This window comes from Tupaia chinensis, unplaced genomic scaffold (genome assembly GCF_000334495.1).
Source record: "Tupaia chinensis unplaced genomic scaffold, TupChi_1.0 Scaffold000392_1, whole genome shotgun sequence".
Classification (NCBI taxonomy): Eukaryota; Metazoa; Chordata; class Mammalia; order Scandentia; family Tupaiidae; genus Tupaia; species Tupaia belangeri.
The window spans coordinates 1,445,655-1,461,300 of record NW_006159894.1 but is presented as its reverse complement, the minus strand read 5'-3'; the positions used below and the strand labels follow the sequence as shown (position 1 = coordinate 1,461,300).

The following is a 15,646-nucleotide window of genomic DNA, read 5'->3' as shown; positions in this document are numbered from 1 at the left end:
TAGTTAAATAAATATATTTAATAACCTTGTAATATTAACTATTTTCTCCATTTTTTAGTTGGAAGCAAAGTATCATTCTTTCAACCAGATGATGAAGTAGTTGGTAAGTTATTAATTGATAGTCCTATTTCAAGTCATCTGTTTTACTTATTTTTTTCTCTTTTCTATGTAATTATTAACCATTATGACCTAATTATGAATCATTATGACCTTCAAATAGGGATACCTTTTTGATTTTTGGAATTGGCACTCAAATAGCCATTTATGGAAAAAAATGGGAATTTGATCCCAATTAGCAGACTTTTCTTTCTTTTAGATTTCTGCCATAGGGCACATGCACTTGCCAGAGAGACACAGAAGAGAGAGAAAGTGAGAGATCACCCCCAAGGGAAACAGCCACATTGCACTCCCTTGTCCTCCAGTCTCCTCTCAGGATTTTAGGCACGCATGCACACACACCCAGCATGATTGTCAAACCATTAGGTCCAGGACTTAAACCATGGCCAGCCATGCGGAAATCCAGTGCCTTAACCACCATATTCCTGGTGGTCCCTAGCAGAACATTTTTAGCTTGTCAGTATTTGGCTATTGATTTTATAAATAGAAAGATAACCATAGTTGCTCTCTGCTTGTGGCAGCCCTTTCCTCGCAGGTCTCTAGCTGTGGCCAGATTGAAATCTAGTAAAAAGGAAAGTCACAGGTAATGCTTCAAGAAGAATACTCAGTGGGCCATATATAAGGCTACTTCAAAATGTTCATGAAAAGTAAAATTGAAGTATGAGTTTATTTTTGTGCAAAATATCTTTTTAAAGAATTATTTGATTTCATTTATTCATTCATTTATTTTAATTTGACCAGAGAAAGAGAGGGAAAGTGAGAAAGCAAGCCACCAGGTCCGGCACTCGAACCATGGTCAGCCATTGTGGGAGTGTTCCACACCTTAACCATCATGCCATCTGCTGGTCCTCCAAAATGTCTTTTAAATCCTGGCATAGTTTTTTCATAATACTCATTTTTCATGATTTTTTTTTGGGGGGGGGGTTTGCTATAGGGCATGTGTACTCACCAGAGAGACAGAAAGCAAGAAATCACCCCCCAGGAGGATGGCCATGCCGCAGTCCGTTCTCCTCCATTCTCCTCTTGGGATCTTGGGCATGCACGCACACACGCCCATCGTGAGTTTAAGCCACTGGATCCGGGACTCAAACTACGGTCGACTATATGGGAGTCTAACGACATAGCTATTATGCCAATTGCTGGTCCCTCACGAATTTTTTTTAAAGACTCCCCATAGACAATCCATTCTCCACTTCAACTTGAATTGCACAGAGCTTCTCCTTCCTACTCTGAAAACACTAAATATTGACTTGAAACATTTATTTTATTGAATCCTTTTAAAAATCCATAATTAGAGGACAAGCAGATGGACTTCCACATGGCTGACCGTGGTTCTAGTCCTCGACCCAGAGGATTGGATGTGTGTGCACGCATACCCCAAATCCCTAGAGTAGAAGGGATTGTGGTGTGGTCATCCCCCTTGGGAGGTGATCTCTCAATTTTTGTCTCTCTGTCCAGCGAGCACACATGCCCTATAGCAAAAATCTGTCTTAAAAAAAAATCCATAATTAGTACTATTTCTGCTGATATATATAGAAGACCTCAAAATAGTCAAGAAAAAAGAAATTAAAGTATGAATCTATTTGGTGTAAAAAAATGTTTGAAGCTATGAATAATTTAATAATATAATACACATTTTTCATGAACATGTTAAAGACCCCATGTATTTATACTTATATCCTAGATAATCATACAAATATATCTTTTATTTATTTTTTGTTTGTGTGATTTCTGGTTTACATATAATCATTATACATCCGTGGGACACAGTATGGCTTTCAAAGCATGCATACAGTATCTAATAACCAAATCAAGGATATAAACATACTCATCTTATTTGACATTGAATATTACAATATGTGTTACACATGTGATAATATAATCTGTGTTGTTTTTTCTTTTTTCTAAGGCATGTATTACTGAATTGTCAATGACATTTTTCACTCTGCCGTGGTAATTTATAACCTCTTAGTGTACGACTTTCATGGTAGTCTTTGAAATTCCAGTTTCTCTGTGGAAAACATTCATATAGAGAAAGTGTTTATTCTCATTGAATATATTTGTAGAAAAGTTTTTATCAGCTTTTTACACTATTACCTTTTATTCAAGTATTTTCTTTGAGATTTGTTGTCTTACTTATCTTTTATAATTTTTTGTTCAAGAAGTCAGTGACATACTGTATTACTGAAGGTTCTTTTTGCAGTAGACCAAAAATGACTAACAGGCCAGCAGATGGCATGGTGGTTAAGACACTGAATCCCACATGGCCAGCCACAGTTCTACTTCCAGACTTGGTGGCTTATTTTCTCACTCTCTCTCTCTCTTTCTCTCTTTCTCTCTCTCTCTCTCTCTCTGGTGAGTGCAAGTACCCTATAGCAAAATAAATAATAATAATAATGATAAATAAAAAATCATTCTTTTTAAAAAATTACTAGCTTGGGGGAAATAGGATTTTATTGGAAGTATGCAAAGGTATCTTATGGAACCAGACTTTGGAACGGTAACTGTGCATCAAGGACAACTTCAGTGAGGAGTCCAGGTATCCCAAGACTCTGACTTACCTTTATAACATCAACAATCATCTTTGCCATCACTCAGAAGTAAAAGAAAGGAGAGAAAAAGAAACAGATTGCCTGGTTGGCAGAGCCTATGCCAGATAATGAATGGTTTGCCTCCTTTCCATGTTTGTGAAGTCTCTCCCTTCCCCGCACTGGGAACCTGCCTCAAAATTAAACTGAACTGGGGGACCAGCAGTTGGCATAATGGCTATGTCACTAGACTCCCATGAGTTGACCGCAATTTGAGTCCTGGACCCGGTGGCTTAAACTCATACCAAGTGTGTCTGTGTGTATGTCCAAGATTCCAAGAGGAGAATGGAGGAGAAGGGATTGCAGCGTGGCCATCCCTCTGGGGGATGATTTCTCACTTTCTGTCTCTGCATCTCTCTTTGTCTCTCTGGCAAGCACCCGTGCTCTATAGCAGAAAAAAGAATTAATTAATTAATTAATTTTTAAAAAACTAAACTAAATACTTACTGATCTCTTATTAGGGATGAATTGTTTGGGGCTTATTTTCCTTACATTTTTTGTTTTAATTTTTAGGAATTTTGCCCCTGGATTCTGAAGACCCTGGACTTTGTGAAGTTGTTAGAGTACATGAGCATTACCTGGGTATGTCACTCCTTAGTTCTTTGGAGTTCACATCAGTCTTACCATGGGTGATGTTAATGACATTCTAGAGTCTTTGACTCTACCACAAGTACTGTACTTATTAAGTAACTATTTGCTGGTCACGTACATAGTAAATATCTGTTGACTGGTCATGTGAATAAATGTAGCTTATAATGAATAACCATAAAATTTATATTCAGAAATACACACACATACACACACTACACACACGCACACCTTTAAGTTTTACTAACACTGCTTATGATAAGAGCTTAAAGAAAAGTTTCTCGTGTGCTTCTAAAATTATATACGTAATCAAAATTTAAAAGTTTATTCCATTTGGTTTAAATTGAAAGAAAAAAAATGTAGAAAATCTAGAAAGTACATGTGGCATCCGAGACAGGAGAGAATCAGGAACACTCATCTTTTGTTTCTGTGGCTGATGTCTTTTGACTAGTGTTCAGTTTAACCAAAATGTTTAGATTTAATTTTTGTTATAGTCATTTATTTTTTGAATAGTTCAAGATTTACACATGCATACACATGTGCACTCTTTCTAAAACTATTATTTTTAAAATGCTGGGCCTTCTAGTGGAATGGTAGTTAAGGCAGCTGGTAGTTTATGACCAACTGTGCAGTTCAAGTTCTGGACCCAGTGGCTTGAGAAACACGTCAGGTGGGTGCACATGTGTCCCAAAATCCCAAATGGAGAAATGTGGGAGATAAAATGTGTGGAGTTAAAATCTGACCATCCTAACTGTTAGCAAAGGCATGAAATAGTGAAACCTTTTATGTGTAAATTGGTGTAAATGCGTTAGAAAATAATTTAAGGCCAGCCATGAAACCTAGTAGTTAAATGAGTCAGATTCCATATGGCCAACTGAATTCGAGTCCCGCCCTGGCAGCTTGAAAAACATGCCAGGCACATGTGCATGCATGCCCAAATCCCAACAGGATGGAGAATTGAAACAGAAGGAATTGCAACTTGACCATGTTCCATTGGAGGGTGCTTTCTCTTTGGTTTCTCTTCCTCTTTCTCTCTCTTTCTCCCCCTGGTGAACACACATGTCCTCTGGCATCTTTTTTTAATAAAAGGTAGGGGAAGAGGGACAAGCCCCATATCCTGATGTTTGAGGCCTATGTGGCTGACAGCAGAGTTCAAATCCTGGCCCCAGTAGCTTGAGAAACATGCCAGATATGTGTACATAGCCTTGACAGGATGGCGATATGGAGGGGAGGGGATTGCGTCTTGACCATGCCCCATTGGGGGATACTTTTTCTTTCTTTTTTTAATTTTTTAAATTTTTTTTTTTTTTGGAGAGATTTTCGCTATAGGGCGTGTGCGCTCGCCAGACAGACAGAGAGAGACAGAGAGACAGAAAGCGAGAAATCACCCCCCGGGGGGATGGTCACGCCGCAATCCCTTCTCCTCCATTCTTCTCTCGGGATCTTGGGCACGCACGCACACGCGTCCGGCGTGAGTTTTAAGCCACCGGGTCTGGGACTCAAACCGAGGTCGACTATATGGGAGTCCAGTGACAGCCATTACGCTAACTGCTGGTTCCCAAATTTTTTGCTAGAGGGTACAGCTAGTCACCAGAGAAAAAGAGAGAGACAGAAAATGAGAAATCACCCCTTGGGAGGTATAAGGCCATGTGTAGTCCCTTCCTTCTTCTGCATTCTCTTATCACAATCTAGGGCATTCACACAAACCTGCTTGGTGCGTTTTTCAATCCGCCAGGTGCAGGACTCAAACCACGTAGTAAGTCTTGTGGGATTCAGCCACCTTAACCTCTACACCTCCTGCTGGCCTAGGGAATATTTTTTCCTTTCTGTCTCTCTTTGGTGAGTGTCCATGCCTCTGGCAAATTTTAAAAAATAAATAAAATGAAAATAATTTAGTGTGGGACCAGCAGTAAGGGTAATGGCTATGTCGCTGGACTCCCATGTAGTCGACCGTGGTTCGCGTCCCAGACCTGGTGGCTTAAAACTCACGCCAGGTGCGTGTGCATGCATGCCCAAGATCCCAAGAGAAGAATGGAGGAGAAGGGATTGCAGCGTGGCCATCCCCCCTGGGGGGTGATTTCTCGCTTTCTGTATCTCTGTCTGTCTCTGTCTGGTGAGCACACGTGCCCTATAGCAAAAACCTCTCCAAAGAAAAAAATAATAATAATAATAATTTAGTGTCACCTTTTATAGGTAATGACATATATACTGTAGACCTAGTAATTCCACTCGTAGTTGTGTACCCTGCAGAAACTTGATGTGCACTAGGAGCTATGTCCAGGAGTTCACAGCAGCATAATTAGTAATAGAAATATCAGACAATAGGGATCAGAAGATGGAGTAACGGTTACATTGCTGGACTCCCATGTAGTTGACCATGATTCAAGTCCCGGACGCCAGGCGCGTGTGCATGTGTGCACAAGATCCCAAGAGGAGAATGGAGGAGAAGGGATTATGATGTGGCCATCCCCCTTAGGGGGTGATTTCTTACTTTCTGTGTCTCTGTCTCTCTGGCAAGTGCACAAGCACTGTAGAAAAATCTCTCCCAAGAAAGAAAGAAAGAAGGAGAGAAAGACAGACAGACAGACCAACCGACCAGACAGCAGTCTGAATGTTCTTCAGCAGACAGGATCACTAAAGACATTCATAGAATGAATTTATACTCAGCAATGAAAATGAATAAAGAAAAAGAAAAGCCAAACCTATCAATATGGACAAATTTCAAACAGTATTGAGTGAAAAGCAAGTTATAGAAGAATACAAACAGCTAGATAAAGTTCATACAGAGTTAAACATATATTATTTTAAGGGTATAAAGAAAAGGGGAGGGTGCAAAGTTAGTTGGAGGTTACCTTTTTCAGCACGTGATCAGAGTAGATATGCGGGAACTCTGGTGGTACTGCCAATATGTTGATATATTTCTTATACTATTCCGACCTACAGATATGCTATGTCAGAATTAATTGTTTTGTATACTTCTATTTCATTAAAAATTTACCCAGGTTTTTTTTTTTTTTAAGAAAATAATGTAATTACTAATTAGCCCTTTTGGTGACAGGCCAATTTGGATTTTTGGATTACCAAGACTAGGAAACTTAATTGGTTGGTTCATACAGTAACTTGAACAAGGCTAATAAATCTTTGGCATTTCAAAAAAATTGTAAGTTTACATTTAAATCGATGATATTTACTGTGTCTAAAGTTTCAAAGTACTAACTATTGTTATTTTGCTAAAAATAAATTTTCTTTTTTTTTCCTCATTAAACTTTGTTTTAATGGGTCTCAAAATTCTGTGACGGATTTTTGGTCAAGTTGTTTCCATTAAAAAGTACTGATTTTAAAAGCTAGTAACTTAAAACTGTCACACACACAAAAATGAAATGATCCACAAAACATTTTCCTTTCCTTCTGAAGGTTTTACGATGTTTTGTTATCATTAACCAGTCTTTTACTATTAAACTTAAGTGGCCAATGGAGACAAACAGTTCCAAGACTGTTCTTCCACCACTGATTAAGACTAGGGTGGCAGGAATTAGGGATATTCGTTTAGCCTTCTGAGCTTTCTGGGCAGACTCAGTGACCTTGCCAGCTCCAGCAGCCTCCTTGTCCACGGCTTTGATGACACCAACAGCAACTGTCTGTCTCATATCACGAACAGCAAAACAACCCAGAGGAGGCTAGTCAGAGAAGCTCTTAGCACACATGGGCTTGCCAGGAACCATATCAACAATGGCAGCACCACCAGATTTCCAAAATTTAGGGCCATCTTCCAGCTTTTTACCAGAATAGCAATCAGTCTTTTCCTTCAGCTCAGCAATGTGAGCGGTGACAACCCAGTACAGGGACATAGTCAGCGCTGATTTGGCCTGGATGGTTCAGGATAATCACCTGAGCAGTGAAGCCAGCTGCTTCCATTGGTGGGTCATTTTTGCTGTCACCAGCAACATTGCCACTTCGAACATCTTTGATAGACACGTTCTTGACATTGAAACCCACGTTGTCCCTGGGAAGAGCTTCACTCAGAGCTTCATGGTGCATTTCAGCTGACTTAACTTCAGTTGTCACATTGGCTGGTGCAAAGGTGACCACCATACGAGGTTTCAGCACACCAGTCTCCACTCAGCCCACAGGGACAGTGCCAATACCACCAATTTTGTACACATCCTAGAGGGGCAGACACAAGGGCTTGTCAGTTGGACGAGTTGTTGGCAGGATGCAATCAATCCAGAGCTTCAAGCCGTGTAGTTCCACCGGCATTGCCATCTTTACAGGTGACTTTCCATCCCTTGAACCATGGCATATTAGCACTTGGCTCCAACATGTTGTCACCACTCCAACCAGAAACTAGCACAAATGCTACTGTGTTGGGATTGTAGCCAAATTTTTAATGTAAGTGCTGACTTCTTCTTTAATAATTTCCTCATCTCTTCTGACTGTAGGGTGGCTCAGTAGAATCCATTATGTTAACACTGACAGCTGTTTCACACCCAGTGTGTAAGCCAGAAAGGCATGCTCATGGGTCTGCTTGTTCTTAGAGATACTAGCTTCAAATTCACCAACACCAGCAGCAATAATCAGGACAGCAGTCAGTCTGCGATGTGCCTATAGTCATGTTTTTAATAAAGTTTCTGTGTCCTGGGGCGTCGATACTAGTCACATAGTACTTGCTGGTCTGGTCTCAGATTTCCACAGGGAGATATCAGTGGTGATACCACGCTCACGTTCAGCTTTCAGTTTATCCAAGACCCAAGCGTATTTGAAGGAGCCCCTTCCCATCTCAGCAGCCTCCTTCTCAAATTTTTTGATGGTTCTTTTGTCAATCCCACCACATTTGTAGATCAGATGGCCAGTAGTGGTGAAATCTGAAATATGCTAAGTGTACCTAAGATCCTGAACAGCTGAAGGGCTAGACAAAGGGGATCGTGGCATCACAAGGGAACCCTGTGCAAGGTGCATCTCTCTTTCTCAAAAATACAAATTTTAAAAGGAAAGGAGGAAGTGATAGAGATAAAGATCTTTTTCAAATACCATGCTGTGAAAAGTCTTGATTCTTAACTTTTTCGACATTGTGCAGTTTGAAAATTGAGAACTACCACTGGCTTCTTTACAGGAAACGGTACAATTTTTGTCTCTAATGTTTCCTTGGGTGGCCCTATTGCTCTATTCATTGGAGAACTTGGTGAATATTGAGTCAGGTAATACCTCTAGTTTGGGTTCCTAGGCTTGAGGCTTTTCTTTTTTTCTTTATCCATGATAGAGCACATACACACACATGAGGAAGACAGAGAGAGAAAGGGAGATAGGCATCCCCTACAGGTCTGGTCATGTGTGATCCCCATCTTCCATCCAGGCTTTACATTTTTAGGATTTTGTTGTTGGTGTGTTTTGATTTTTTGTTGTTGTTGCTGCTTTTAATTGACAGATAATGCATGTGCTATCCAGAGGGAGAAATCACACATCCCTGGGGATGTGGTCACATCACAATCTCTTCTTTTTCTTTTAAAGAGATTTTTGCTATAGGGCACATGTGCTCACCAGAGAGACAGAAAGCAAGAAATCACCCCCTGCGGGATGGCCACGCCATGATCCCTTGTCTTCCCATCTCCTTTTGAGATCTTGGCCATGCATGCACACACGCCTGGCACGAGTTTTAAGCTGCCAGGTCCAGGACTCATTCTGTGGTCAACTATGTGGAAATCCTGCACCATAACCATTATGCCATCTGCTGGTCCTCACAATCTCTTTCTACATTTCTCTGTCTTATTAGGATTTGGAGCATGCAAAATGTGCCCAGCATGTTTTTCAACCCACTGGAGCTGTAACTCAAACCTTGGTCAGGCATGTGGGATCTTTTTCTCTTAACCATTGTGCTAAAAAACCACTTCCAAGCTTGATTAACCTAAATTGCTATAGAAGGTGAACTATTAAAACAACAACGATGGAGCCAGCAGGTGGCATAGTCATAAAGGCTCTGGACTCCCACATTGCTGACCGCAGTTCAAGTCCTGGACCCAGCAGCTTGAAACTCACGCTGGGTGCATGCATGCATGCCCAAAATTCTGAGAGGAGAATGGTCCAGAAGGGATGGCAGCATGGCCATCTCCCTGGGGGGTGATTTCTCACTTTCTCTGTCTCTCAGCACATGCACCCTATAGCAAAAATCTCTCAAAAAAAATAAAAATGATGATACACAAGTCCCATTCCTTTAGACATTTCTGAACACTTGAGATTTATAACAAGGATAGAAAGGAGAAAAACAAACTGAACATCAGTTTCCTAGCTATGAAGTTTAAGCTTAGACAGGCCAACCATACATATGACATTTTATTTTCCTGACTTGTTTGTAAATCAGGAGAATGGATATAACCCAACAACCCATCAAAGTATACACAGAAAACAATGCAGATAGTCCTTGAGAAACAAAACACAGTAAAATATTTTCTAAAAATAAGTACTTTAAGAATGATCTCTAGGTGGACCAGTAGATGGCATAATAGTTACGTCGCTGGACTCCCACGTAGTGAACTGCAATTCAAGTCTCAGACCCAGCAGCTTAAAACTCACACCAGGCATGTATGTATGTGAACCCAAAGTCCTGAGAAGAGAATGGAAGGAAAGGATTGCCATGTGGCCATTTCCCCGCGGGGTGATTCCTCCCTTTCTGTCTTTCTCTACTTTCTCTATCTCTGCAATGAGCACACAGGCAGGCCCTACAGCAAAAATCTCTCAAGAAAAATTATTAAAAAAAAAAAAAAAAGACCTCTAACGGTGTTACCTTAAGGCGACCGCATACTGTCTGGATTTACAAGTAAGGATGTTAGCTAGGTAACCTCCTCTAGATAGCCACCTCTGTGCTCTGTTGCCGTTCTAACTGTTAGTGAAAGAGGGAGTAATTTCCTTATGTTCCCTGAAACTTTACAAAGGAAAATTATCAGTTTACCACAACTCTATTTTAGTTCTATTAATTTGTTGGTTTAATAGAGCTTTGTATTCAGTCACATTCAACAAGTCTATACTTTCACTAATCTGAAAAATTAAATTCCAAACAACCTCCTAAAATACATTGTTAATCCTTTCAATATTGATGATCAAGTTTTTGTTGTTGTTGTTTTGATTTTTCTTTTATTCATTTAGTTATTTTAATTTAACCAGAAAGAGAGACCCAGAGAGAGAAGGAGCGGGAAAGTAGGAAAGCAAGCCACCAGGTTCGGTACTCGAACCGTGGTCAGCCATAGGAATCCACTGCCTTTAACCACCTCACCACCTGCTGTTCTTAATAACTAGACTTTAATTCTTAAGCCATTCCATTATACATAAAAATAATCGTATTTCTCTTTGGAAGGTTGGAACATATTTTTGGCATTGTCGTCTTTTTATTCCTTTTGATCTAAACTAGAAAGAAAATAAATTATCATTCTTGGGTGATGATAAACTGTTATTGTCGATCTACATACGGCTTTCTTTTGTTTAGTTTTGATAACATTATAAACATCTGCCAACCACCTACTCAGAAGCAAGGATTTTGACATTAACTCTTGTCCATCAAGCAATTTTAGAACCTTTGGAATCTTAAATGCATTTTCATTGCCATTGTATTTTTAAGCACATCCTGACTAATTCTTTAATATAAATATGGTAGTTATGGGCTGGCCCCAATGGCCTAGTGGTTGAGGGAGTGACATTTCACATGGATGACCATACCATCTGGCCCTAGCAGATTAAAAACCATACCAGAGGGATCAGCAGATGGTGTAGTGGTTACATTGCTGAACTACATGGTCGACTGTAGTTCGAGTTCCAGACCTGGAGGCTTACTCACACTGGGTGCATGTGCGTATGTGCCCAAGATCCTGAGGGGAGAATGGAGAAGGGATTGCTGTGCGGCCATCCCCCCAGATGGTGATTTCTCACTTTCTGTATCTCTGTTTCTCTCTTTCTGGCAAGTGCACACCCCTATAGCAAAAATTTCTCTTAAAAAATAAAGAGAAAAGAAAAGAAACGAAAAGAAAAGAAAAGAAAAGAAAAGATCACACCAGATGTACCCAAAATCCCACAGGAAGGAGAAACAGAGAATGGACTACGGCAAGACCGTGTCCTATTGATGGGTTGCTTTCTCCCTGTGCCTGCTGTCCCTCTTTCTCTCTCTCTTTCTCTCTTTCTGGTGAGCATACATGCCCTTTGTCAAAAATAAATTGTGTGTGTGCATGTATGTGTGTGTGTGTGTGTGTGTATATATATACACACATGCATATATTTATACATACGCACATATATTTTATATTTTATATATGTATGTTTATGCATATGTATACATATATAAATGTTTCATTAGGGTGATCTCTGTTATATGTTAGGGTGGTCCTGATCATGGCCTGTGAAAGAATTCACAAACTCAGAGATAAAAGAAAACAGAAAAGAATTTATTCACTTTCTAAGTTGTTTTTTTTTTTTTTTTTTAAGAGAGATTGTTGCTATAGGGCACACGTGTTCACTAAAATGACACGGAGAGAAAGAGACAGAAAGCAAGCTATCACACCCCCCACCCCAGGGGGGAGTGGGGATGGCCACGCCACAATCCCTTGGACTCCATTCTCCTCTCAGGATTTTGGGTATGCATGCATACACGCTGGGTGTGAGTTTAAGCCACTGCATCTGTGGGACTCAATCATGGTCAACTACGTGGCAGTCCAGTGATAAAACCATTATACCATCTCCTGGTCCCATTAATTTATTCACTTTCAAACAGCAGAAAGGGGCCAGATGTTGAGAGTTTCATTGACCCTGGAGAGCAGGGGCCAAGAACTTTTTTATTTTTTTGGAGAGATTTTCGCTATAGGACGCATGTGCTCGCCAGACAGACAGAGAGAGACATAGAGACAGAAAGCGAGAAATCACCCCCCAGGGGGGGATGGTCACGCCGCAATCCCTTCTCCATTCTCCTCTCGGGATCTTGGGCACACATGCACACGCGCCCAGCATGAGTTTTCAGCCACCGGGTCCAGGACGCAAACCGCGGTCGACTACGTGGGAGTCCGGTGACATAGCCATTACGCTAACTGCTGGTTCCCAAGAACTTTTTTTTATTTATTTATTTGTAAAGGTTTCTGCCATAGGGTGTGTGCACTCACCACAGAGACAGTGAGAGGGAGAGAGAGAAATCTCCCCTGGGGGATGGCCATGCCACAATCCCTTCTCTGCCATTCTCTTCCCAGGATTTTGGGTGCACGCACATGTGCGCAGCATGAGTTTCTAGCCTCCAGGTCCCCGACTTGAACCTCAATTGGCCATGTGGGAGTCCAGTGCTTTAACCACCATGTTCCCTGCTGGTCCCCAGGAGCATTTATTGACTTTTAATGATGATGGCTTTATGATTGGTTAATTAGGATGATTCTTGGAAAGATACCTGTTGATATTTCACAATCTCTGGACTATTTAATTGCTGTCTCTGTCATATCTGACCACGTTGATCTGCCATATATTTGGAGGTTTATTTTTGTTTCAGTGCCAGAAGAGAGTGGCTTTAATCTCCATATATGAAGGTAGAAACTTAGGAAAGCAGAAGTTAGTCATCTGTGATAAGGTTAGGGAGGGATCAGCTAGCCCAGGAAGAAAAAGAGGGAGGAGGAGAATGTTTGAAGCACCTGGAAATTTTAATGAGCCTTCCGCCTTAAGACATCAATGACATTGAATCAACCAGGTATCAAGGAGACACTGAGACCTCGAGTTAACTCTTTCCAATGCCTTAAGGTGCTTGGGTGACTTTTAACTCTTTTATATATGGTAGTCTCAATTCTATGGATGGAAGGTGTCTCCCAAAATGACCATGTGAGTAAATTGTATTAGATTAAGCATGTACTGTTAGAGTACATGTGGTTTAGAGTCATGTATTCATGTATCTAATGTGACCTTGAGCAAATTAATTACCCTGAACCACTTTCTATAATTGGTAAAATTGGGAAGAATAGCTATCTAAAAGAGTGTTATAAGGAATGGGGCCGGCAGGGAACATGGTGGTTAAAGTGTTGGATTCCTACATGTCCAACCACAGGTAGAGTCCTAGACATGGTGGCTGAAAGTCATGCCAGATGTGTGTGAGTGTGGGTGGGTGTGGGTGTGCGTGTCTCTAAAATCTCAGGAGGAGAATAGAAAAGGGATTGTGCCGTGGCCATCCCCCTGAGGGGTGATTTCTCATTTTCCCTTTCTCTTTCTTTCTCTCTCCAGTGGGCTCATGTGCCCTATGGGGAAAATCTTTTTTTTTTTTTAAAGAGTGTTATAAGGAATAAACTACTATACATGCTATCAACTAGTGCTTAGTATGCTTTTACTGTTTAATTCCCTGCTTATCTGCCTGAACATTTTCAATAGGTAAACTTGGATGTCCTATTTCCCCACTAGTTAGCACTCGTTCATCTGAATCTATTGCCATTACAGGAAATATATTTTTAAAAAGCTGGTAAATACTGCAGGAAGTGTTAAAACTTGATTTTAGGTAAAATGAGAAAGGTTTGTTTTGTACTGTGAAAAAAATCACATGCGTGTAAACATAAACAAAAAAAAAAAGTATTGGCATTTTATTTATATTTCTAAAACATTCTGACACTTATATTTTTCAAGGACACAGAGATTGCAAAGAGAAGCCATAAAGCTAAAAGTATTTCTAACACATAAACAAAACACTCATCTATAATATATAAAGATTTCCTATAAATTTATAAAAATAAAAAGATAAATACAATATAAAAATTGGTAGACTTCAATAATCACTTCACAAAATGAATGTCACGTTACTAAAAAAACAAGGAAGATGCCCAATTTTATTAATAGTCAAGAGAAACATTAAAATCACAGAAACAGGGGACTAGCAGGTGGCGTAATGGCTATGTCATTAGACTCCCACATAGTTGACCAAAGTTCAAGTCCCAGACCCAGTGGCTTAAATCTCACGCCGGGCGCGTGTGCGTGCGTGCCCAAGATCCCGAGAGGAGAATGGAGGAGAAGAGATTGTGATGTGGCCATCCCCTCTGGGAGGGTGATTTCTCACTTTCTGTCTCTCTCTGTCTGTCTGGCAATTGTGTGCCCTTTTTAGCAAAAACCTCTCGGGAACCAGCAGTTAGCGTAATGGCTATGTCGCTGGACTCCCACGTAGTCGACCGCGGTTCGTGTCCCGGACCCAGTGGCTTAAATCTCACGCCGGGCGCGTGTGCGTGCGTGCCCAAGATCCCGAGAGGAGAATGGAGGAGAAGGGATTGCGGCGTGACCATTCCCCCTGGGGGGTGATTTCTCGCTTTCTGTCTCTATGTCTCTCTCTGTCTGTCTGGCGAGCGCACGCGCCCTACAGTGAAAATCTCTCCAAAAAAAGGAAAAAAAAAAAAAAAAAGAAAAAAAAAAAAAACTTAAAAAAAAAAAAAAATTACAGAAATGGGCCCAGCCAATGGCATTGTGGTTAAGGCAACTAAATCCCTCTGGCTAACTGTGCAGTTTGAGTCCCATGGGTTTGAAAAACAGGCCAAATGTGTATGTGTGCTTGCCCAAAATCCCTAAAGGAGGGAGAGATAGAGGAGAAGGGATTGCTGCATGACCATCCCCCTTGGGGGTGCTTTCTCATTTCCTCTTCTGTCTGTGTCTTTGTCTTTCTCCAGCAAGCACACATGCTGCCCTCTGGCAAATTAGAAAATAAAAAATAAAAAATCATAGATCCATTATACACACAGATGATTGCTAAAAATGTGTAAGTCTGATACTACCAAGGATTGACAAGATTCTCACAACAGGACACTGCTGTGGGAAAATAAATTGGTACAACCTCTTTGGAAGTGAGTAATTAAGTCAAAGGAAATCTCTGGGTCCTGGGATTTCCACTCTGAAGTACATATCCTAGGGAAAATCATACATTATATGACAGTATCTTTTATACAAGAATATTATGTTTATAACTGCTGGAAACTAGAGACAACACAAATGTTATCAGCTAGAGAATAGATAACCAAACAAAGATGTTTCCACATAGTGAAACACCATAAAAGAACAAAAATAAAAGCACTGCTACAGTCTCATACACCAAAAGACCATGGGGACTGGCAGGTGGCATGGTGGTTAAGGATGCTGTACTCCTACATGGCTGACCGTGGTTCGATTCCCGGACCTGATGACTTGGTTTCTCACTTCCCTCCACCCCCTGTCTCACTATGTCTCTCTCTCTGGTCAAATTAAAATTAATTAATTCACTAATGTTCAGTAAAATAATTTTTCAAAAGAATGCATATGGTACAGTTTTATTTAGAGAAAATACAAAGCCGGACAAACTAAAGGATATTGTGTAAGAATGCATACTTGAGGGACAAACCATAAAGGCA

General features: G+C 40.5%; 1 protein-coding gene across 9 annotated transcripts in view; it reads left to right on the top strand.

Moving 5' to 3' along the window:
- CRYZL1 (crystallin zeta like 1) overlaps positions 1 to 15,646 on the top strand; it is a 59,656-nt gene that overhangs the window by 26,663 nt on the left and 17,347 nt on the right. For all 9 annotated transcript variants that reach the window (XR_001370768.2, XM_027773979.1, XM_006153892.3 and 6 more), the window contains 2 exons: positions 59 to 103; positions 3,219 to 3,287. Coding sequence is in view for 8 of the 9 variants with exons in the window: in XM_027773979.1 (XP_027629780.1) it covers positions 59 to 103; positions 3,219 to 3,287 (114 nt within the window). In the remaining variant the exon portion in view is untranslated. The remainder of the gene's footprint in view (positions 1 to 58; positions 104 to 3,218; positions 3,288 to 15,646) is intronic.